The 25,781-nt window shown below is 37.8% G+C and overlaps 1 protein-coding gene across 8 annotated transcripts in view; it reads left to right on the plus strand.

Moving 5' to 3' along the window:
* The window catches only part of eml1 (EMAP like 1), a 231,870-nt gene that overhangs the window by 81,396 nt on the left and 124,693 nt on the right, over positions 1-25,781 (plus strand). Inside the window, exon 1 of one of the 8 annotated variants that reach the window (XM_051919896.1) lies at positions 10,476-10,515. The exons of the other annotated variants lie outside the window; for them this stretch is intronic. Within the exon in view, the coding sequence (XP_051775856.1) occupies positions 10,491-10,515 (25 nt within the window). The 5' untranslated portion in view covers positions 10,476-10,490. Of the gene's footprint in view, positions 1-10,475; positions 10,516-25,781 lie in introns of those variants that run through there. 8 annotated transcript variants of the gene reach the window in all.

Here is a 25,781-nt window from a genome sequence, read left to right on the forward strand (position 1 = left end):
TCAGTTACAACCTTTGCCATCATTTCTGATGTTAATTTTACAGCCTGTCATAATATAGGATGTTTAAAACTTCATTTGGGAAGCACAGGGTTATAGCTGATGGTGCTGCTGCCTTTCAACTCCAGAGCCCTGTATTTAATTTCTAACCTCTTTGTGTAGACTCGGCTTGTTCTTAACATATCTGTGTGGCTTTACTTCAATTTCATGTTTCCTCCCACATCCCAAAGAAGTTCATGCCCAGTGTTTCTGTGTGAATGTGCTCTGTGATGCATTTAAGTGCTATTATGTGAGTGTTCTTGCCTTGATCTGCCTTAATTAGTTGCCCCGCTGCAACTATTTAATGATACAATTTACTTTCTTTATTCTTGCATTTTCTAATTCCACTTTATTTTACTATAACATTTATTTTGTGTGGGTAGCGCAGTAGTGCTGTTTCTTCACAGATCCAAGATTTCAGTCCCCTGCCTGTTTGTTGATCACATGCACTTTGCATATTCTCTCTGTTACTGTGAAGGTTTTCCTCTCACTACTTTGGCTATTCTCCCAAATCCCCAAAGACCTCCATGCTAGCTAAACAGGCGATTCCAAAAGAACCCAGCGTGTGCGGGTGTGAATGGGTCTTCTGAAGAACTAGCATCCTTTTCAGGGCCATTTCTTGTTTTCTATGTAGTTTTTCAGGGTTGGCCCTGGCCTGAATTGGATTAAGTTGGTCTGTAAGTGTTACCTCTTGTTTTGTTTAAATTTTCTGAGGAAGCCTAATGTTTGTATCATCAATGCATCTGGTTTATATTTCCATTCAGCTTATCTGTATTATTTGTTTAAAATGTAGCATAGCCAGGGTGAAGAGCAGGACTAGAAATTACAATGTGAGTGTTAAATTTTACTTTTGGTTGGTGTGACTCTAAAAATGAACTACTGTACTTCTTGAAATAAGCAGTCTTATGTGAGGTGGTGCATGCCATGCTTCTTTTTAATTCTCCGGAGCCTTTCAACTTATCTGCCACCTGTTACTGAACTTGCTTTAATACACAAGAGGCATCAGTGAAGCAGATTGGATGCTAGAGTCACTGTTTCCTGTTATTGTATGGCAGGGTTAGACAGGTTAGGGAGCAAAACTTGAGATTTGCCTGTTGCTTTGGGGGGTGGGGTGGAGGTGAATCCCTAATGGGGATTTCTTAAAGAAAAAGGTAGTGATATCATCCTGTTTGTCTATTTATTAATCACTAGGGTTACAGGTATACTTTGAAAAGTAATTCAGTATATAAAATGCATGTTAAATGTGCTGGAGTCATGATTACAATTTTTCCTTTGCTACATACTTGGTAATTAACAATTTAGAAAGGAAGTTTTGTATGTTTGGACACCAATTGATGATTAAAGTGAGAAAACGAGTATGCTCTAGTCCACATAAAATTACTTTGGAATTATATCAATGTACAACCAAGTTGCTTCCTCAATGCAAAACAAAGGGATTGTAGTAGTCACTTATATAGGTAATTAAATTAATATAGATACAATTTGGAAAGTTTTCAAAGCTTTATTTATATTTGGTACATCAAATAACAAAGAACTGTACCTCTAAGGAATGTTATTAGTTCAGCCAGCAATTTGAGATGCCATGTTATCTTCAGGTATATTAGATACTTTATTAATCCCAAGGGGAAATTCACATACTCCAGCAGCAGCATACTGATAAAGAACAATATTAAATTAAAGAGTGATAACAATGCAGGTATACAGACAGACAATAACTTGTATAATTTTAACGCTTACCCCCCCCCCGGGTAGAATTGAAGAGTCGCATAGTGTGGGGAAGAAATGATCTCCTCAGTCTGTCAGTGGAGCAGGACATTGACAGCAGTCTGTCGCTGAAGCTGCTCCTCTGTCTGGAGATGATACTGTTTAGAGGATGCAGTAGATTCTCCATTATTGACAGGAGCCTGCTCAGTGCCCGTCGCTCTGCCACAGATGTCAAACTGTCCAGCTCCATGCCTACAATAGAGCCTGCCGTCTTCACCAGTTTGTCCAGGCGTGAGGCATCCCTCTTCTTTATGCTGCTTCCCCAGCACACCACTGCGTAAAAGAGGGCGCTCGCCACAACCGTCTGATAGAACATGTGCAGCATCTTATTGCAGATGTTGAAGGACGTCAGCCTTCTAAGGAAGTATAACCAGCTCTGTCCTTTCTTACACAGAGCATCAGTATTGGCAGTCCAGTCCAACTTATCATCCAGCTGCACTCCCAGGTATTTATAGATTTGCACCCTCTGCACACAGTCACCTCTGATGATCATGGGGTCCATGAGGGGCCTGGTCCTCCTAAAATCCACCACCAGCTCCTTGGTTTTGCTGGTGTTCAGTTGTAGGTGGTTTGAGTCACACCATTTAACAAAGTCCTTCATTAAGTTCCTATACTCCTCCTCCTGCCCACTCCTGATGCAGCCAATGATAGCAGTGTCGTCAGCGAACTTTTGCATGTGGCAGGACTCAGAGTTGTATTGGAAGTCTGATGTATATAGGCTGAACAGGACTGGAGAAAGTACAGTCCCCTGCGCCGCTCCTGTGTTGCTGACCACAATGTCAGACCTACAGTTCCCGAGACGCACATACTGAGGTCTGTCTGTAAGATAGTCCATGATCCATGCCACCAGGTATGAATCTACTCCATCTCTGTAAGCTTGTCACTAAGGAGCAGAAGTTGGATGGTGTTGAAGGCGCAAGAGAAGTCCAGAAACATAATTCTTACAACACCACTGCCTCTGTCCAAGTGGGAGAGGGATCGGTGTAGCATGTAGATGATGGCATCCTCTGCTCCCACCTTCTCCTGGTATGCGAACTGCAGAGGGTCGAGGGCGTGGCGGACCTGTGGCCTTAGGTGGTGAAGCAGCAGCCGCTCCATGGTCTTCATCACATGTGACGTCAGAGCGACAGGCCGGAAGTCGTTCAGCTCAATAGGAAGTGATATCTTTGGGACAGGGGTGATGCAAGATGTTTTCCAAAGCCTCGGTACTCTCCCCTGTTCCAGGCTCAGGTTGAAGATGCACTGTAGAGGTCTTCCCAGCTCCAACGCACAGACCTTCAGCAGTCGTGGCGATACTCCATCTGGACCCACTGCTTTGCTGGCACAAAGTCTCCTCAGCTGTCTGCTCACCTGCGCTGCTGTAATTGTGGGTTGGGGGAAACTCTCTCCTATGCTGGTATCAGCAGAAGGATGGTTGGAGGGTGCAGTACTCTGAGGTGAGAGTGGGTTAGGGTGGTCAAACCTGTTAAAAAACCTGTTAAAAAAGTTAATCAGAAGTTCTTACAGTCACTGAAAAATCAATGTATCGTTCTTGAAATTATCTATGTATTCATATTCATATCTGATTTAGTACTGCTTGGCAGTTGGCCTGGTGTAAAAATCTATCGCAGGACACGAACAGGTACACATCCAAATGCATTCATATGAGGTCAATTTAGTGCTTTCAGATAACCTAACATGCTTGTCTATGGGATATAGGAGGAAAAGTTGAGTCCACCAAGAAAACCCATGCAGACAATTGGAAAACTTTCAAATAACAAAAACTGTGGAAAAAATCCAAATTCAAACCCATTCTCCTGGAGCTGTGCTACTACAGTGTAAAATCTGCATTATAGTACCACCTTACTTTAGCCTTAATGTTAAAGATAGAAGACATTAATGAAATAAAGAGAATTTCTAGAGAAGACTGAAAAGACTATAATATTGGAAAGGAGTGAAAGGACTTTTTGTGAAACAGACTAGCAGACACTTGTTTAAAATGTACATATAATTTGTATGTTCTGTTTAAATAATAAACTTAAAAATGAGTGAATATGACATAATAAAAGAAACCACGGTGAGTTAGTATTTCTGCCTCATGGATCTGGTTTCCTGGGTTTGAATTGCACAAATAGTCATCATCTGTTTTGAGGCTACATGTTTTCTTGCATCTGTCTGAGGTTTTCTTTGACTACACTGGTTTTCTTCCCACATCCCCGAAGAAATGCATGTTATGTTATCTGGCAATTCTAAACTCGCCTGATCTGAGTGTACCCTGATTCTGTTCTAATCTGTCATCATCTATTGTCAGTCTTCTCACTTGTGCTGTTTATATTTAATCTCTAAAAGTTTGTTCCCTTACAATAGATCATACACACAAGGTACTATATCTGAAATATATCTTATCTTTTTGATTAGAGCAGCACTGTTTGTTTACTTTATAAATTGCAATGTGGTGAAGTGTTTGTTCTGTGAAAAGCTTTATATGAACTAACTGTGTTACGATTAGTTAAAATAAGAGCTTTTTCTTCAAATCTAAAATCAACTTTTTGACCAAAATTGACAAAATATAACAACGAATTCCTATACATGACGAGACCTGGCTTGTTGACTATTAAATAAAATATTAGTGAACAGCATCTGTTTATTAAATCTACTGAACGTCAGAGGGAGAGTTATACATACACTAAAATGATTTTACATAAAAATATAAAATATGCATTTAGCTGTTAATTAATGTATTAGTTCTTTTCCAGATGTGTCATTCAATTGTATAGAGCCTAATAAATTGCACTAGCCTGGATGTTTTGTGCTTATAAAATCTTTTGTTTTTAAAAGTCTTTCTTTCTGCACCATTCCAAACCTTTCCATTGACTTCCCATTTTCCTAACCCCATCCACTCATTTGAATTCTTTAAGTGCAAAATCTGTGACATTCTCTCTCCTTTGACAACAGCAGGATAGTCATTAAACCTCTGAAAGGCCAAATAATTTCTGCCTGACTAACAGTGAATACCGTCGAAATATTGTCTCCTAAAGAGACAGGATGGTCTGAGTTTATCTTGATTAATCTCTATAGGTCAGATATTTGTATGGATACTTAATCTGTGAACACAAAATGACAAATGAAGCACATTTTTGCATGTGTTAGCATGATGACAATACTGATGTTTGCAGACAAGGTAAATGGAAAGCAAATAATTGGTGTCTGTTCTGTGACTCCTGTGTAGAAACAGGCTATTTTTGGTTTAATAAGGTTTGTACAATGCTCTGTTAAAATAATGGCAAATAAAACATGTTAAATGGATTTTGTTTCTCCCAAAATACAATATGATTGCAAAATAGCCTTTTTAGCTGAGACTTTTTATATGTAAAATATCGGGTGAGAAGTCAGAGTTGCATTACCACTTGGTGAATTTGGGTTAAAAAAAATCTAGAAATTCTCAACTGTTAGCTGTCGATGTGAAGGGTATTTATGTGTAATTTTCCCCTGGGAACTTTATTTGTCATATTTCCCATAGCAAGAGACTATTCATGCTATAATTTTTAAAATCATTTTTAAATATTTTGGGAGTCATAAAGCCTTATTCAGACATCTTAAAGAGTGTTTTGGTTTAAAAAACAAAACAAAAAAAAAACTGTTGCATTGGGCCAGCATTGTAGACAATCATTTGCTACAATACAATTGATATTTTGGTGGATTGGGAACCGAGCAATGTACTCAAATTTGAAAATAAGTAGTCCCAGAAAATTAATGTTTTATTCTAGGTCATCATGTGCAAGAATACCAGTCTTTATTTTTCAAAAATTACTATAATTCCACTTAAAACAATTTAATTTCTTTTTCAGAATTTGAAAAAATAAATATTTCTTAGGTTTATACAGTTTCAAAGAAATAATACATTTTTAAACTATATGAACACAAAATCACAATTCAAGTACATTTTTGCATATCTTAGCAGGACAATAGCTTTTTAGTGTTATTTAATTTTTTTTAGTGATCTACTTAAAAACTACCTTGTGATGGTGCTTGGTATACTCAATTTCCATTTGGCTTTTTTGTGTTTGCATGTATGTTTGTTTTTTTTTTTTTTCTGTCTTTTTCTAACTCTGCCTGCTCCCCATTTAGTTGTGATCTAATTTAAAACGTTCTGCAAGTTCATCTAGTCCTTGTAATAAATGAAGTGTTACATTTCCTCTCGGAATACTATGAACTTTGCATAGTGAAACAAAAGGACTCTAACATGTTGTATGCATCTTGATTTTTTTAGATATAATTAAGTGGTTTTGAGAGGGTCATGTTATTCTTATTGAACTGGGTTAAGCTAAACAAACTATTTCCCTAAACTCTTACTCACATTGGTAGCACATTTATTTTGCATGTTCCATATTTAGACTGAACAAAATCAACATTATACCACATTTGACGCAAATGAGATGAGACTGAAGATAAACTGGATTTCATTGAGTACACATGTTAAACCTGTATAATTTGTGATTTTTTTTTTCCCCATCCATCATTGCTCAAAAATATTTTGATAATTTCAATTCTAATGTCTCATTTGATGCATTTTTCCCAAAAGCAAAGTCATAGTCCCCTAGACCAGTACTTCTCATTTTCAGTCAAGTTAACCATGTAGTGGCAGGTTTTTGTCCCAGCCAACTTCTGCCATAATTAAGCAAACCATTTTGTTGTCGTTTCAATCCAGAAACTACTAATGTATTATGCTACATTTTTACTGAAGCAAGAATATATGCATCTTAAATGGGTAAAATATGTTTTCTGTATGTGTCAAATATTTTATTCTTTTTTTAAGCCCTTGTTCACTAATAAGCATGCCAGTGGGTAAAACTGAAAAAGCTTCCCTTTAGTATTCAGTGTTGTTTCTACTGGTGTTTGTACTACTTGCCATTATATTGTGTGGCGGACGGGTGGGGCTCATGCCCAGTCGGGACGTCTGGAAGATCGAAGGACCAGGAGAGGAGCAGTACCACCCCTGGAGCACGAGAAGGCAGCCACCCTGGTGGGTGTTAGGGCCATGGGAACAGAGCTTGGAAGCTCAACCTTGTTGGGATCCATGGCCACCGCCAGGGGCCGCCTGGATGGCTCAGAAGCCATGGTATGCAGCACTTCTGCCACAGCAGGAAGTGTTGCCGGATCAGGAAGCAGATACACCTGGCACTCCGGGTGCCCATGTAGCACTTCCACCACACCAGGAAGTGCTGCAGAAAGGTCATCAGGGAGCACCTTGAGCACATCCAGGTGCATTATAAAAGGGGCTGCCTCACTCCATTCAGGGGCCGGAGTCAGGTGGAAGAGGACGGAGCTTGCCAGTGGAGGAGTAGAGGCGGCAGAAGACTTGGGAAAAGAGAAAGGAAGGACTGAGCAATTATTGTGGGTTGGTGCACTGTGAGTATTGTGCTGAAGAAGAAAATAATAAGCGTGAACTTGTGTAAGTGTGCCTCTTGTGTCTGTCTGTGCAGGGTTAAGCGCTGGTATAGCGCCATCTACTGTCATAATTGTCAGTATTCAGATACAATTAAAAGAGCAAACTCCAGAAAAGATGTAAACAAGAAAGAGAATGACTAAATCGAAACATTTCAAAGGTATGGCAAAAATATGTTTAGATCATTCACAACTGCACTTTTTTGAAAGCAAAATAGGAAAAGATAAAGGATAGCTAATTAAACCGTAAGACTGGTTAAAAATTAAGGTACAAAATGTGACATTAATTATGAATAGAACAAAACCTGTGGCCACAGTGGGCCCCACAGAGCTGAACTTGAGAACCACTGTCCTAGATAGTAAAACAAAAGCTCCAATAAACTAGGTATGTTTATTATCGGTAAGGTTCTGATATTTTAATACTGTAATAAGAATACCAGTTTGATCATGATCTGTTAATTTTATTTATGAGTTATTTGTTACTACAGATCCACATGCACAGATGAAAGGACAGACAAAGATTTCAAGGCTGAAATGAGTGATTGTACCCAGGAATGCCTTAAAACAACTAAGCCTGACAAAATATAGTCAACATATCACTCACCCTGTCAGTCTTTCCATGTATGGAGAAAGTGAAAGTAATAAGAACTGTAAAGGTGGAGGCAATGCTGGATAGTACAGGAACATTTCAGATTAAAATAACATGAATAATTGATTATTATTACAGTACATCAAAGCAGTGGTATTCCAGCCGCACAGCTCTGTAAATGTGGTATACTGTTTCCAAATTATGATGCATTGTACTGTAGGTAGCAAAATGTGAATGCATCTGTGGAGGAATATTTAGAGCAAAAGTAAACCAATGAATGAATGCAGTAAATAAATAAACACACTTGTAAATGCATTGTGAAATGTGATGGATAATAACAAAATGATATGTAAACATAAATAAATGTGTCACAAAATATATGTATTTTGTTGGTTAGTTCTTTGTATTTGTTTCCTTCCTCATATGTTTATTTCAGTGACACCAAATGCAAGACAAAATATGCCTTGAAATGAAAATTGTAATTTTTCACCTGTCAAAGTTGAGAGGGTGGGCACCAGTGAGTACTGTGTTTTGATTGGTGAATCATCAGTAGAATGGATGTAAATCTCAGGCCATCAGGTGCCACAATTAACAGCAGACACCTCAGATGCAGACTCCTCAAACGATGATGAAATCAGAGTTCAAAGTAGATGCTTTGCACAGTAACTCTGGACAACTTTTTCATGCATTCATATCAGCCTCAGATGCACACAGATCACAACTTTGAGCATGTGCTTTGCTTGCCTTGTTGGCTGGGGAAAGTCACAATTACATATTTTTAAATATTTTTTGTTAATAGTTTTCTCAGTTGTGCATTGTATTATGCACATTTTTCTATTAAAAAGGAAATAGCATCGTCTACTATTGAAACAGTCATGTCTTCTGCAGTATTTTTCTTGTTTGCTTTTGTTTGGAAATACTTCATTTTAGCTAAATCTAACTTTTATTTCTTAACAGCTGGAGCATCAGTCACCATAAAAGGTGTGCAGTGTGCTCTATGTTTTTCCAACAGCTGGTTATGTGTAATTTTTAGTGTGATTTCTTTTAGGTGAGTGTGATTTCTTGAGTAGAGACAATTTCATTTAGACTTAAAGCTTTCGTTTAGGCTTATAAACATGCATTTTAGAATGAATTCATTCTCTTGTGGTTGCATTGTAGGACAAAGTTCTTGGGTGATGTTAAGTGATTAAAAAAAAAAAAGGATGTGAAAGTTATTTCCACAGAAATATAATCTCTTGGTTCTGCTTCTGACTTTGATAACTGCTCTATCAGTAATGTTGAATGTACAGGATATCCTTTGTTGAAGGACAACTGCATCCCAAGTGTTTTATTATGGAAGTTGGTTTCAGGACTACTGAGGTGACAGAGTTTGAAAAGCTGTAAAGATTTTTTTTAACATGATTGGGATGCATAGAGCTGTAAAGAATGTAATTGTAAATCAGCAAGGTTGAATAGCTATTGACGTGAAGAGACATATGTTGGAAAAGGCAGAGTTGTGGAAGTTATGTTGACACTTAATTTCAAAGACAAATGGAAGCTGGTGAACTGGTTAATAAATTTCTGTAGCTAACTTTAGGAGCAAGAAGCAGTACCAACATAATTGTCAATACATTTCTTAACGTAGGTCAAGTGAAAAGTCCAGGTAAAGGTGAAACTAGAAATCTTATTAGTATTGCAAAGTCTCATAGTGGTGTCAATGGCAACAAGTATAATAGTGTGATAAACACTGCAGAAAGAATTACGAATGAGATCTTATTTCATTAGTCTGAGTTCAACTTGTGTGGCATGGTCTTGTCTGAGTACTAAGGAAACCTCATTGAGTATTATGATAATGTGTAGGGAAGCAGTGTACGCTGTGATGATGAAAATATATATCCTGAAATATAAGCTGTCAAAATTTCTGACTTAATGTCTTACATAAAGAGAAATTTTGTTAAGTTCTCTCGCATTAACCTGTCAAAGGAAGCTGAAATATGAGCTTTCAGATACAGGAACAATAGAGCTCCCAGGGATGTCAGGTTCGCGGATTTTATGTAGAAAGCAAAATGAAGCATGTGAATTTTAAACGGCTTGATGAATTGAATGCTCACTTAATAAGAAAATGCAGTAAACTTTTTAAAGCAGATTGTTGATGAAGTTTCCCACTCAGACAGCAATCTGCTTCTCTTGTTACTGGGGTTATGTGATTTATTTTTGTAATATCTGGTAGATTAACAGAGAATGATGTTGGCTAAGCTTCTGGCTATCACTAGCAAAGTGTAACACTCCCTGCATAACACCATGATCAATAACGTAGAATACCTTTAATATAAGGGAACAAAATCCAAAATAATTTTATACCTGCTAATGTCGTAACATTCCATTTAGCTAGACTATATTTTTCTCCAGATTTAATATGTAAATTCAAACACATTATGCATAGACATTTGTATTTTATTGATGTTTTTGTTTTAGGTTTTATACCTAAGTGTAGTTTTTGTGTACATCTGACCACAGTTGCTAACTGTGCAGTTTTCTTTGCATTAATAAAGCCATTAAGTGTCATAAAGCGATCATAGCCTCTTACCCAGTGGAGAAACATTTCCCAAGTTTTTTTTTTTTTCCCATCCTTTCAGAAAAAATGAGATGAACATCGGTCATCAGTTCAGACTCCCTCTTATGGAATGATATCCCATCCATGGCTGGTCCCAGTCTCATACCTGGTATTCCTCATCACCCAGTAAAATAGTGAATTTGGGGTTTCAGTTTTTTTTTTTTTTTTTTTTTTTTAAATTGGGAATATTTAATGATGCTTTAGCTTTATGAGGTATTTAACACATTAGAGTACTGCAGAAGATAAAACGGATGAATCATGTTCACATTTAGTCAAGGCACACCTTGTCTGTGAAATTCTGCACATACTGCTTAAATAACGATAACGCACATATTTATATACATCAGACTGTTAAATATGTCCTTCATTTTGTTTAATTTTATTCAGCTTTCCTGGAATAAATATGAAAGCTACTAATAGACATAACATAGACTATTTTTGTAAAAGAAGCGTCTTTGGCATAGATAATTCAAAGCATTCTTTCACTGATAAGATTATATTGAATTCCAGTATGATATTTTTTTGCATCGTTGCACATTTTTTGAAGACTTTTTTAAAAATATTTCTTTACAGTTAAATCTCTGAAAATGTTATAATCCTCCTTCACAATATTGTGAAATATGCCAACGTAAGGTTTATAATGTAAATGGTTGCTTTTCAGAAACATATTAAATACATTTTTATTATAAACAAAGCACACTAGAGGTTTGGAGAATGTCCATGGTGATTTTTTTATGAGTATGAGCTATGGTTGGTACCTATCTTTCTCTCCATTTTTCTGCTGAGAGCAGCACCATGAAGTATTTGTTTGGCAAGTTGTGAAGAGACTGATCATAGAATAATCAGTCCTTGCTGTGTGTTTGGCTGCACATCACAAAACTGAGCCGTGAAAGGGATGCTTAAAGCTGCAGGCTGTGTCCTGTGGGATTTAATTCCACGTTTTTTGTGCATCAGAACAAAGAAGATAACCTCAGTCTAATGAGCTGCTGTTGTAATATTCATTTCGGCAAAGACACATTCTGTCAGCTATAAAAATCAAATAACTTCTTACTCAGTCATTGGTGACTTTATACATAACATTGCCTTTGGTTTTAGCCTTTGAATTAGATTTTTTAAAATTTCTTTCTTTTTAGCATTTTTAAATATTTAACAAGGAAAACAGCACAGTGAATCAAATGATAAAAAAACTTGGGAGATGAGGCTAATTTATGACCAGAGCAGTTTATGTGTTAGCTAGTCTCATGTGTTCTTCCTTTCATGCTTTTCACATTGTAGGAAGTGATTTATTGGAAAGGGGCTTGAACCGTGCCCAGGTGGTTGTTGAGTAATGGCCTGTTGTGCTATATATTCTGTACATTATTTTCTTAACCGTTTGACCATTGACAGTTTTCAGCAGATATAGTCGGCTCTGATCTTGTTTGAACTGGTGTCCATATTAGGGGTTTTGTTTGCATATGAACTTTAAATTATATGAACAGATCTACTGCACCGTGGTTAGATGGACAGTTTATGCAATCATCATGCACTTAAAGACTCCTCTGATAAATGGATCCCCACTAGTCTTACAATGAAGCTCCCAAGAGGCAACTTCTCTTTACATCCAGCTTGCTTTTACAGCTTTGAGAGCCCTGTTCAAGCCGTCTTAAGTATAATTCATGGTGGAAGTAGCATGTATTGCTAAGGAGTTTTTGCATGGAATGATATATTTTTTTCTGTTGCACTGAAAAAAGTATAACATTGATGTTGTTCATTTAATGTAAATTTTCTCTTTCAAGCAACTTAAGATTAGTCATTTAGTGCTGTAGCTTGAAATATTTGGTTTCAGATCTCACTTTGGTACAAACATTTTTTTTTTACTTTGATTAAGTTATGGTGGAGGGAATAAACGTAGAAATCCTATTTCAGTTAACTTAATATTTTAGTTTGTTCATGTGCTGTGTTTGAGGGGCCGTTTGTATATTCTTCCGGTAGAACTTTCCAGCGTGCTGGCTTTCCAACTGCCAAAAACGAACAACAACTTAAAAAATAGATTTAGTATAAAACAAGTGAATTGCACCCAATCACTCTAAATGATTTGCCTCAACTTAAAAATTGTGGGATCAATAAGCTAAAAATAATTATATTGGTTCAGATTGAAAATATTAAGTGTGAATCATCACCTTTTTTTTTTCAGTGTGGCTGTGTTGTTTGTTAATGCAATTCAATTTGACGTTCCTTCTTATGTTTTTCATTTTAAACGGGTAGCTATAACACCTTTTAAGCTGTAACATTATTAAGTCTATAAAATGATCTCCATCCATCAATCCATTTTCCAACCTGCTGAATCCTAACACAGGGTCACGGTGGTCTGCTGGAGCCTATCCCAGCCAACACAGGGCACAAGGCAGGAACCAATCCTGGGCAGGGTGCCAACCCACTGCAGGACACACACAAACACACCAAGCACACACTAGGGCCAATTTAGAATCGCCAATCCACCTAACCTGCATGTCTTTGGACTGTGGGAGGAAACCGGAGCGCCCGGAGGAAACCCACGCAGACACGGGGAGAACATGCAAACTCCATGCAGGGAGGACCTCGGGAAGCGAACCCAGGTCCCCAGGTCTCCCAACTGCGAGGCAGCAGCGCTACCCACAGCGCCACCGTGCCGCTCATAAAATGATCTCACTAATTTTAATTTATTTTCTGGCAGCTGAAACTGAAAACGTTTTCAGAGGCATTTTAATGAATTTCTTATACCTGTCATCATCTGTGTCTTTTTGTTTTGCTCTTGCTTATGCTGGTCATAGCATATGACAACAAAGCATTTTGTCCTCTAGGAAATTCATTGGAAATGTTGAGTATTTCATTGAAAACTCTGAATTTGTATAATTTAATTTTTAAGAAGATTATGTCACCAGACTGAGCTAATCTTCTAAACAGTGATGTGTGAAAACCTTCTTACATGATAAAAGTTTCAGTCTTTTGATGCTTTTAAGAAATGATAAAGGTTTGAGAAGCTATGCTTGAAAAAGAAGAGTACACTAGATTGCATTTAATAATACTAGTGACCAAAAAGAACATGTGTGTAGCAAAGCAGGAGATTCTTCCCAGGGGATTTCAAATCACAAATTTTGAGTTAATCTTTTTTGTATTTTAAAATTGTTATATATAGCTTATAATCCTCAAACAGTACTGAGCAACAGAGCTTTGCATTGGTGGGGTATACAGAACCACAGTGTAATTTTGTTAAAGCTCACCTTGTATGGGTAGAATACAAGACATGTATTAGTTAAACTGGCATACAAGTTCTCAGTCTGTAGTGTAGAATTATGCCATATTTGTTCATATTTATATGGCTAACCATATTTTTGCCGATTTGATTGTGTTTAATTTTTGAATGTGCCTTTAACAAAGCACATTTTAAATGCTGCAGAATGGTGTAGTTGATAACCCTTGGTGCACTGTGTTTCTTCCAACATAACTAAAAACTGATGCTTGTGATTATAATTTGTGCCTAGGCGTTGTCTTGTGCCGCAGTCCAGTTCTGATTCCTGCCCTGCACTCAGTATTACCGGAACAGGCTTGTGTTGCTTCTGTTAGTAAACACATCTCTGCATAATATGTTTTCAGTCAAACTGTACTAATTTCATAGAACTATATGTAAACCTCTTAACTTCTCAGCCACAGTGTGTATTAAATTGTGTCCACACTGAGAATAAATAGTCAATTAAAAAATTCTGAGTAAAAATTCAACATCCCTTAAATTTTTTTTTCATCTGTTGATTTTCTACACCTACTGCTCACATTAAGTGTTTGTGGGTAGTTGCAGCCAATTCTGGCAGCCAGTTCATCAAGAGTTCCACTGAATTATGATCACATGACGTTTAAGCAGTTAGCTAACTGCTTGATTTTGGAAATATGAGAGATCACTGGTGTCCCTAGAGGAATTCTGAACAAGTAAGTGAACATGTAAACTTTACACATAGTGCTTCCAAGCTAAGAAGTGATCTGCATTTAAGCTTTGATGCCATCACAGGCTCAGTTTGTTAAAAGGACATATTGATATTTTATTTGAAATACTGTAACACCATGACTTCATGCTCTTCTACAGTGTTTGCCTAAACCACTCCCAAAAAAATATACTCTATTCTCTGAAGAGAAGTTATTTCGTAGGATGCTATTCATTTATTCAGCAGCATAACAAATTGAGTTTGCATTGTTAGATGAATTTGCTTTTAAAGTTTTTGGACATACTGGGCATTTTGCCTTTTTGTTTAAACTTCAATCCACTGAATACTGTTCCGTTGAATTTTGAACGTAATGTATAAAATAAGGAAAATTAAATACACAGGACTGAAAGGGCATTTCTAAAGGGTATCACATGATTGAATATAAAATATTTGACACAGCTGTTACTTTAAACTATAAATGTTTTGCACTTCTGTCTTAATTATTTTTTTAAAGTCTTTTGACAATCAATAAACATAGTATATGAAGATTTAGGACCTTTTTAATTAAAAAAAAAAAAGGAGTAATAGCAACTTTGTATCCAGTGCCATTTGTAATGTGAATAATCAAAGCATCACTGTTGTCTTTGTGTGGGGTAACTTCTATGCTACTTCTATATCGATGACGTAAATAGATTTCATAAAATTGTACGCAAAACATGACCAACTGAATGTGGAACTTGTATAATTTTATTTAAATAAAGCCATGGTTTTCAGCTTAATTTAGTTTGTAAATAAGAGGTAATTCAAACCATTGAGTTAAAGCAGAGAAGAAACTTACTGTTCAGCTTGAACATCAATGGAGTTAAAATTCAATCCAGTTACCATTTTTTATATTATGTTCTTGATATTATGTTTGAGTGTTTTAAGCCAGTTTGAATGAGGAATCGGTAATGCAACTCAGTGCATATATAATTTTACTAGGTGGCTCCGCCCCCTGCTCGCTTCGCTCGCCAACCCCTGGTGTTGGGAATGACAAAGAGCGTGATGTATGAATGAGATATAGAATAGTGTGACGGTGTAGATGATGCAAATAGAAAGCAAACAATAAAGTGTGTGGCACAGTGTAAAGGTTTATTGGAAAATTTCTTTGTACACGCCGTTTAAGTGTAAAAGGTAATTCCAGGTCAGAACTTGTAAGGTCATTTAAGATGGTTATTGTTGTGATCAGAGTCAAGTTTGTCAGAGCTTAGAAAGAGTTGTGTCTCTCCAGGAAGTAATGGAATGACTTGGGTATTTATGTTTTCCACATTAATATTTTTTGGACCTAATATAGTGCGTTGTGTTAAAAGGGGCATTTGGTCTAATGAGATTGCTGTTCCAAATCTCTCTGTAACTAAGTCGTCGCAGATAAAGGCTTGAGGAATTGTAATAATATGTGGCTGAAGTCCATCTGTATTGGTGAGTGTACTATCTCTCAGTTGTAATAAGCAATTGTTATGATCTGGTTCTGGACATCGTATCTTTTTTACTAACTGTATCTTTTGAAAGCAATGCCAATTGTCTGCGTATTTTAAGGTGCACTGAACAATAGCTGAGTGCATGGCATCTGGAAGAATAGCTAATCACTGTTTAAAATCTCCTCCTAATAAAAGTACCTTTCCTCCAAATCGAATATTATTATTCATAAACGTTTGTAGAAGTTTATGAATGGTGTTGAGTAAGTGACTTCATGCCATTGTACATTCATCAATAAACAATATTTTTTGAAGACGGATGTCACGTGCAGTGCCACCGTTAATGTTCATAGTGGATACCGATTTGTAGGATCTAATGCAATTGATAAAGATTTCACTTTCAGGTACATCGTCAGTTAGAATCTTCTGTAGATATTCAGTATATGAATGTAAAGAAGGCAGTCTAATTTGACCCTTTTGACAACAACGTCTAAATGTATTACTTGTATTGCCAGTTGTTTCTTCAGGGAAGTGAACTGAATGACAATGATTGCAAATGACATTCATTAATCCGAATGAATTTTCCCGGTGTATGTTTTGCTTGTGCCGTTTGAGAGGCGCGTTGTTGCATGTGTAGTATTTGGGACGTGTTGTTTTGGAGCTGTAATCGATTTGCCTGTGCTGTGTGAGACGCCCGTTGTAGCCTTCCTTGCCGTTAACGTATGTCTGAGACGGGAGGTGTTTCGTTTTGAATCCGTGCCTGTTGCGATGCAGCACTTTGATTGATAGTTTGCGTCATGTGGATCCAGGATGTAGATTTGTGCATATTTGCGTTGATTTGTTTCAGGGTGCACTGTTCCAATGCGATGCAGTATTTGTGCACATATGGGAAAGCAGTATGGGCCATTGCCTTTTGGTGGCCTGATATTTACTAAAAGCAAATGAACTATTGTAGGATCTAACGCAGTTCATAAAGTTTTTACTTTTAGGTACATCGTTAGTTAGAAGCTTTAGTTGAGCTTTGCGTTTTTGGAGTCGAGACATTTTTTCTTTTAGAAATATGGATAAGTAATAAGGAGTATTGCACTCACTGTTAATATGGAGACTTTTCTGCGGTTGAACGGTTAATAGTGCCTTATTGTAATGAGATCCACCTATGCTGCATAGCCGTCTATTTTGTTGTTTCTTTCGTGTTCGTGTGTTTGTTCCTGTTATCCTTTCCTTTTCGTTATGTACCCGTGACCGTGTATTCATGACTTGTTTCTTTCTCAGCATCCGAAATATGGATAAGTAATAAGGAGGGTCGCAGTCACTGTGAATATGTTTCCTTTTCTGCAGTTGAACGGTTAATAGTGCTTTATTGTAAGGAGATCCACCAATGCTGACACCTATGCTGTCTAGTGTGAAGGTGTTGACGTTCACTTTAGAATATGTGGCTTTGGGTGTCACTTCTTATGGATGTGGGTGGGGGGGGGGGGGGGGGGGGATTGTTGAGGATTGTTGTCGCGCGAGCGTCTTCTTTCTTTTTGTGTTCCTGTGTCTTGTTGAATCCCCCTCTTTGTGTGTGTCCCGTCCCTCGCTTGTAGGGTCTGTGGGGTGGTTTTGTGTTTTTTTTTGTGTTCCATGGGCTTGTTGAATCCCCCTCTTGGTGTGTGTCCCGTCCGGTTCCTGTAGGGGGGGGGGTGCCTTGCTGTTGTGCGCGAGCCTTTTTTTTTTTTTTTTTTTTTTTTTCGGGTCTAGTTTCGTGTGCAATGTGTTTCGTGCTTTGCTTGCGTTTGACTTTGCGCCTCATTTCTCCTTTTTGTATGTGCTCACTCCTTTTTTCTGTGGTCTTGTCCGCCACTCGCGGCCCCTTATCCGCCTTTGTCACCCTCTTTTCTCCGCCTTTCTCCGACTCTCGCGGACTCTTTTTGCGCCTGCGCCTCTCGCGGCCCCTCATCCGCCTCTCTCGCCCTCTTTTGTCTGCCTTTCTCGACTCCTCAGCCGACTCTCGCGGACTCTTTTTGCGCCTGCGCAGTACGTCTTTTTGCAGCTACGGCCCATGGCCGGATGTGCCTGCGTCCATCATCCGGTTTAGCATTCTCGGTTAGTAATATGGATTATGTAACTTTTTTCTTTAATTAGACTAAGAAATTCTGTTTTTTTAGCCTGTGGCACATTCCATGATTTCTAGTCGGAGGTGGTGTCAGACTTGACCCCTGAAGTTGATGATCTCATTGCCTGAATATGTCAGAGGACATGATAAGAAATCACAGTGTATGTCAAAGTAGACAACTCAGAAATGACTTTGCAGCATAATTTCACATTTTATACAGTTTTAATCTCTTTTCTCCACCATGGTCACAAACTATGGGTATGGACTAAAAGAATTAAATTGCAACTACAAGTGACCAGAACAAATTTTCTGTAGTGCATGGTTAGATTCACTGTCTATGGGAGGACCTTAAAATAGAACCACTGCTGCTCTTAAAGGAGAGGAGGCAGTTGAGGTACTTTGGGCTTCCATGGCTGTTGTTTAAGGCATGGACAACTTGGAAAAGACTGAGGGGCAGAGCCAGAACACACTGGAGGAATTGTGTCTGCTAACTGTACTTGAAGTGTTTCGGTATTCCACAAAGGCTGCTGGCAAATATAGTCAGGATAGGGAGGTCTGATCAGCCGTATTCAGCCAGTTGCTACTGTGACTTATGCCAGGAAAACCTGAGTGAATATGACTATGCTGATTATCTTTGTGTGTATTTACTTGACTCCCATCACATGTATTTTGTGTGTATTTGTTTTTTTTTTTTTACATCCAAAAAACTCTAGTATCCAAAAATAAATCAAAGAAATTGATAGGAAAAAAGTAAAAAAAAAAATTATTTGAGGTATCACACCTAAATTTAAAGATTTTATATACCTTAGTCTTTACTGAACCTACCACCAATGTGCATCATTATTTTTTTTTTTTTGTCTTGGTGGGAATATTAGTTTTCTTTAGACTTTGCATTTATTGTGCATTTTGCAAGTGGAACGGCCAGTATTAGGTGTGTGAGCAGAGGGATCATGTACTTTTCACCTTCATGTGCACTACATCCATTTGAAAACGAGAGGGTTTTCTGTTATCTATATTGGCTGCAGAAGGTTAAACATATTAGCCTCAATAAATAGGTCTTTTATGACTATAAATTATTTTCTTATTTAACATAGATAGTATAAATCAGACGCCTAGTTATTTACTGCTGCCTCAAGTTTATTTGTCTCCACAAGAAAATGCTTTCATTATCAAATGCTTCTTGAAGCATGTTAACTCTCCAAATAAAGGTTCTGCTTTTGCCCAGAACTCATTGTTTATCTGCTGCTTACAAGGCATGACATCAATATTCTCAAGGACCTCACTTTGTCTTTGTAGGACTTTGCCTCTCCTCAGTCTGCTTAAACATTGTTTGGCTGCTTTAAAAATTAAATTCTGTGTCACATTTGTAGCAGACGCAGTAAACTGCTATTTGGTTAGCAATTTAAGATTTGTTTTCTTTGTCTGTCTTTGCTGACTTTATTTTTATATCTCATCTATACTGAAAATACTTTTAATTTTAACGCATTGATCCACCCCCAATCTGTTTTTACTGATTGTCAGGGACATCATTTTATTTTGCTGTACCGTTTTGTACTTCACCTGGAGAAATGAACAGGCTATTCCTATAAATCCTTCATAAACTAAAATGGTGCTTATGATGTAACACTCAGAAGCTGTCTGTGTGGGTTGCTGAAGCCAATCCCAGCAGCTTTGGGAGCAAGGCAGAAACAAATCCTGTAGGTGGTAACATTCCATTGCAGTGTGTATTCATAAACACACTCTCACAGGGCCAGTTTAAGAATGAGAATACCAGAAGAAAAATCCACCCCCAGAATTGAGGAAGATTGTGCAGACCTCTTACAGATGCAGATAAGGCACAGTATGTGAAACAAAGACGCTGGATCTATGAGCCAGCTGTGCTAATCACTTAAACATCTATCATTTTTGTTTAAAATACTTAATATAAAAATTCACAGTTAACATTTATTCGTTCCTGTCTCTCTCCTATGCAAGCTCATATTTACATCTTAAAGAATGAGTGTCTTAAAACCTCATTCCATCAAAATAGTGTTTTGTACACATAAATGAATAGTGAAACTGCTATAACTGTTTTTTGTTTTTTCTCAGTTTTTTTCTGCTCTGCTGGTCGTGCCTGAGCTTCATCTGTTTCTTTGAAGATTGATATGATCTATAGAAAAGTAACATGTTCAGCTGACCAGCCTATTATGGCTGTGTTTCAAGTTTGGTTTTGTAAAATGGATGACCCCTTATTCCCTAATTTCTGAATTGGTACACATTATTGGTGATAGGGTCAGCCCTGTTCAATATGCTGCTATGATAACTCTCGCCAGGAAAAGCAGAGCGAATATGAGGATGATAATGGTTATCTCAATGTTTGTTTTTTTTTTTTTTTTGGATATCTTTTCATTTTTAGTGTCTTTATTCAGTCATCATTGTCCAACCTGCTATATCCTAACACGGGGGTCTGTTGGAGCCAATCCCAGCCAACACAGGGCGCAAGGCAGGAACAGATCCTGGGCAGGGCACCAGCCCACCGCAGGACACACACATACACACACACACGGCAATGCACCTAACCTGCATGTCTTTGGAATGTGGGAGGAAACAGTCAAACTCCACGCAGGGAGGACCCAGGAAGCGAACCCAGGTCTCCTTCCTGCAAGGCAACATCGCTACCACTGCGCCACCGTGCCGCCCTAGTGTCTTTATTGCTTAACTGAAATACAGCTTTTTCTTTCTGTGAGCTTGACAGCTCCTGGTGTGTTTGGCATGCCTACTTCAACAAAAAACTTGCACCACTAAGGAGACTGACAGCAAATCATTTTCAGTTTCTATTCAATGTCAGAAAATAATAAAATAAGTTAGAATTATTTTTGGCTTGCAGCTTAAAATCCCATAGGGAACAGGTAAAATTTGCATTAATTTTAATACTAGGCCAAAACAGGCAAGCTAAGTCTCATAATATTCCTATGTTTCTGGCATAATTTCCTGTGTCTGAATCTGTCCCACAGTAACTGCCCAGGTAGTTCAGTAAGTTATCTGTCTACTTGTGAGTGTGCCATTTTTTAAGAAAGAATGAACTAAATTGTGTTAAGTAGCTTTGAGAATGCTATTTAAGTTTCAAAAGCAATACCTGCACAGCACAATGCTAAGTGTCCTCCACATAATTGTTGCCTCTTTGCCTTTTGATGTCTCACAAAACCACTGATGATTAAATGACTCTTCAGAATGACCACTAGATGGAAAGACATTCTTTTATGTACTGAAGTGACAAAGTAATAGAATCCTCAACATAAATTGTTTTAATAGGGTCTTAATGATTTAACATCCCATAGTTTCCTTAGAATGACAATGACAGCTGAGTGATGGAGAGTTGCTTGCCTGTTTTACCTTGCATCGACAGTTAATAATGGTGGTCATCATGGTTGAGAAGCTTATACTTTCTTTAACAAATGTGCCAATAGCTTTTGATGTTTTTCCCCTTGGACGTCAGTTCTAGCATTTTTTATTCTTGTGGGACATCACTGTCTTGTGAGAATTCATAAATGAAGCCTCTGCCAAATGTGTTAACAATTGTCCCTCTCATAAAGTCAATGAAATCTTGTTGTCAATCTGTGGCAGCCCCATAGTTTTGTACGTTACATTACATTACATTATATATGATGGGATATGTGTTTGCATGCGTATGGTAACCTATCAAGGGTTTTTTTTTCCTTCCACCTGATCATGCTGGAAAAGGCTTCACCTCCCATAGCCCTGAACTAAATTAATCGGGTTCAACAATGGATCAGTAACTGATTTTTATCTCACAGTTTTTAAAAGATTAGTGTTTCATCCTAAATAAAATTTCATATGCACCAATCGGACATTTATGTAAATTATTATTCATACTGAACAGGATAGTTCTAACTGCTTTAGTTCTGCTTTGTATGAACAAAAGGGTCACTTGAAGAAACTCTTTTTTTATACAAGTAAAACCAGATTTCAGTTTTTACATATTTATTAGTTTTAAATCTGAGGATTAAAAAGTATCTTTTTTTTTTTTTTTTAAGAAAGACTTATTGAAGGAACTCTATTGATGCTTCTGTTTGTGAAACAGAGTTTGAATTAAATGATTTTTCAAAATGAGGTTCTTTCAGACTCATTTTACTTGTAGAGCTTTACAATTCTGTTGGTTTCAAATTTCATTCTTGGCAGGTATGTTCAACAGTGTTTACTGATCACTTTCTACAGAAAGAAAGAAAAAGGTTAATTTAAAGTGGGCGAAGATCATTGTTCTCACTATTGTGTCTCTGTTCCTGCAGTCTCGGAGTATTTCTGAGGATTCAAAGATGGGTCAAGTTTCCTGTAAGACAAAACTAGTATAGCTAGTGGAAGTTAAGTAGTATGCATGCAATACACTAAACACATGCTCCTTCTGTATGCTGCGTAGCCAAGGAGAGTGATAAAATCCATTATAGAAAATGCTTTTATGGCTTTCAGAGGTGGAATTAAGGTTGAAAACTCTCGAGACACAGTAATTAGTCCTTTGGTAAATGCCATTACTGGAAGATACTGGTGATAGATTACAAGTTTCTTTAGTGAGTGCTGTAGAGCATGCAATATTTAATAGGAAGGAACTCACAATGAATCATTTGGCTATAATACATGCCGACAACAAGCTGTAATGTGAACATGTAATGTATAGCCTTGGAGTTCATGAGCTGCTTATGCTAGGGTGCTCACATTACTTTTGTTAAATGTATCTGCAACAAAATCTAATTATCCTATGCTCCCGAAAGAAGCAGTACAGAATAGTGTGTGTTGTTGTAGGAAAGGATAGTGCATACTAGACCAGAAGTTTATTATGCTAGTGAGGTTGTGGGAGTTTTTTTTTTTTTTTTAACCAAATGCTAGTTTCCACCATTGGTCAAACTTCTACATTTATCAGGAATGTTATTTCCCCATTCCCACATATACCCTTTTACATAATACCTAGTGGACTTGGTTTTATGTTGTATGGTAATAATGAAATATTTGTCAGTATTCTGCAGTCATTTTGCTATTAAATGTTTTGTATAAAATACATGCTGAGCAATGTACCTAGGCACTGAATGCAAATTATGATTGGTAAGTGTATTCTTGTTTTCATAATTTGAAATTACTAGTATGCTACCTGCGGTGGGTTGGCACCCTGCCCAGGATTGGTCCCTGCCTTGTGCCCTGTGTTGGCTGGGATTGGCTCCAGCAGACCCCCGTGACCCTGTGTTCGGATTCAACAGGTTGGAAAATGGATGGATGGGATAGTATGCTACAAAATAGATTTGTTTAAAATCTGACAAAGTGTTGTTGTCTCACTGTGTGGCCCTGAATGCGTTTCTTGCTGATTATCATTTAAGTGATTTTAGTGATTTTTTTAATCCTTTATTCGCCATATAAAATTTGTTGTATTATCAATTTTGCATACCCTAACTTACTCTTCAGAAAGTTTTTTTTTTTATTATTATTATTGGGGGGGTTTCAGAGTGTAGGGTCAACTATTTGTACAGTGCCTCTGGGGCAATTGCAGGTTAAGGGCTTTGCTAAAGGGCCCAAAGGAGCATCATTCCTTCTGTCACTACCGGGATTTGAACTGGCAGCCTTCAAGTTACATGCCCAGATCTTTTAGCCACACAGAGCCACCACTTTAAAAAAAAAAAAAAAAAAAAAAAAAAAAAAATTTTGGGGCAGTTGTCAGTCCTACTACAGAAACTGGAGATAAAGTTGTATACCATGGATACAAAAAAATCTCAAAGGCTTTATCAATCCCAAGGAGCACAGTAAAGTCCATTATAAAGAAGTGACATATATAATGTGTGTGTGTAGATAGATAGATAGATAGATACTTTATTAATCCCAGGGGGAAATTCACATACTCCAGCAGCAAAAAATATTAAATTAAAGAGTAATAAAAAATGCAGGTAAAAAACAGACAATAACTTGAATAATGTTCAACGTTTACCCCCTCTGGTGGAATTGAAGAGTCGCATAGTTTGGGGGAGGAATGATCTTCTCAGTCTGTCAGTGGAGCAGGACAGTGTATATATACATTTTTCTGACCCACTAACTGGAATACCAGTTCATCATTGGATCTGCTCTTTTTTTTGTTCTCCCCTACTTTCCTTTCCATCATACTGGGTGCTCAGCATAAGAGCTGTGTATTCATGACCAAATTATATTGTTGATTGTGGTATACTGTAGTGGGTCCGTGGCTTAGAAGAAAAACCCAGCTTTTAAATAAATAATTGTCACACTCACGGCTTAAAAGGGGGCGTGGTAGTGTGGCTGGAACGGTTCCCAGGCACAATATGGGCTTGGGCATTTCCAAACTGAAGTGCACAGGTGTGGGATCACCTATGTCTGTGACTGATGCCGGGAGCTGCTAATTGCCGCACCTGTGCCACATCCCCATTATATATAGGAGAAGTGCGAGTGCGGAAGGGGAAAAAAAAAGAAAAAAGAACAGGATGGGACGGAGGAGGAGAAGGCAGGAGGTGTAGAAGCTGGTGCAGGAGTAAGTGAGTGGGCAAGCAAGCGAGAGCAGGCTCACTGTAACAAAGATAGGCAGCTTGGAAGCGAGCCCTAGTGGGGTGTTTGGCTGGCACCTAGGGGCAGATGGATTGGGGCACTCCTGCTGAATTTTGCAGAGGAGCAGGAGTGGCCACGACCGAGGACGGCTTGCCACGTAAGGCCGTGGAGGGCAGCTGGAGTTGGAGGCTTGGCAGATGGAAACCCCAGAACCCAAGTCTCGGTCTGGCGAGAGCCCTATGAAGTTAGGGATCGAAAGGCTACCAGACCAGAAGTAGAAGGTCAGCTGCAGGTAGGGCGACTCCTGTGGTGCAGGGCCTGGATGGGAGAAGTAGGGGAGCTGCCAGCTAAAGAAGGCACTGGGTTTTTAAAGGACTTCTTCCAGCCATTATGGTTGTTTTAACCTTGTTTTAAATGGAATATATATTGGATTATTTTAACCTCCACATTTCACCCTGGTTTTATGGATTATTTATTTATTGAAAGGTTTTGAAGTACTGCATTTTCTTTTGAGCATTATTTGGATTTGCTTTGTTTGTTTTTAATAAAAGCACTGTTTGAACTTTGCACGTTCCCCTTGCTTCATTTGGTGTCCTCATTGTTCACCTCATCCGGTTACATTACCGACTCTCAAAAGGGAGATGGGAGCATGGAGCCAGCATCGTCACATTGATATAAAATATGTTTACTTCTGTTGTTACTAACTTTACAATTTTGTTGTTGGTGAGAGTGTTTCTGTCCCATGACCATCAGCTGGACCAAGCAGGTACCAACAATGAATAATGAATTTCCCATTGGGATTAATAAAGTATCTATCTATCTATCTATCTATCTATCTATCTATCTATCTATCTATCTATCTATCTATCTATCTATCTATCTATCTATCTATCTATCTATCTATCTATCTGTCTGTCTGTCTGTCTGTCTGTCTGTCTGTCTGTCTGTCTGTCTGTCTGTCTGTCTGTCTGTCTGTCTGTCTGTCTGTCTGTCTGTCTGTCTGTCTGTCTGTCTGTCTGTCTGTCTGTCTAATCTGGATAGAATGTTTATGGAATTTGTAACTTAAATGAATATGATGCAAAGCAATACATTTAGGATTAGTCAGTACTTTTCTTAAGCATACTATTTCCTTGATTTTTGTGTAAATATGTATCATATAATGCAATGTGCGCATTTGTTTCCTATTCCAATATTATTTTTGGCAGCATTTATAAGGTAGTGTCTAAGCATATGCAACACTGATAAACGATAACTCTGTTTTCAGTGGCATTACTCATCTATTTATATCTGTAGTGACATTAGTCACCGTAGATAATGCTGGCTGCTTCTTACTTGGAAAAATGGTCAGAGTTGAAAATTATCCAAC

The sequence above is a fragment of the Erpetoichthys calabaricus genome, chromosome 16, assembly GCF_900747795.2.
Source record: "Erpetoichthys calabaricus chromosome 16, fErpCal1.3, whole genome shotgun sequence".
Classification (NCBI taxonomy): Eukaryota; Metazoa; Chordata; class Cladistia; order Polypteriformes; family Polypteridae; genus Erpetoichthys; species Erpetoichthys calabaricus.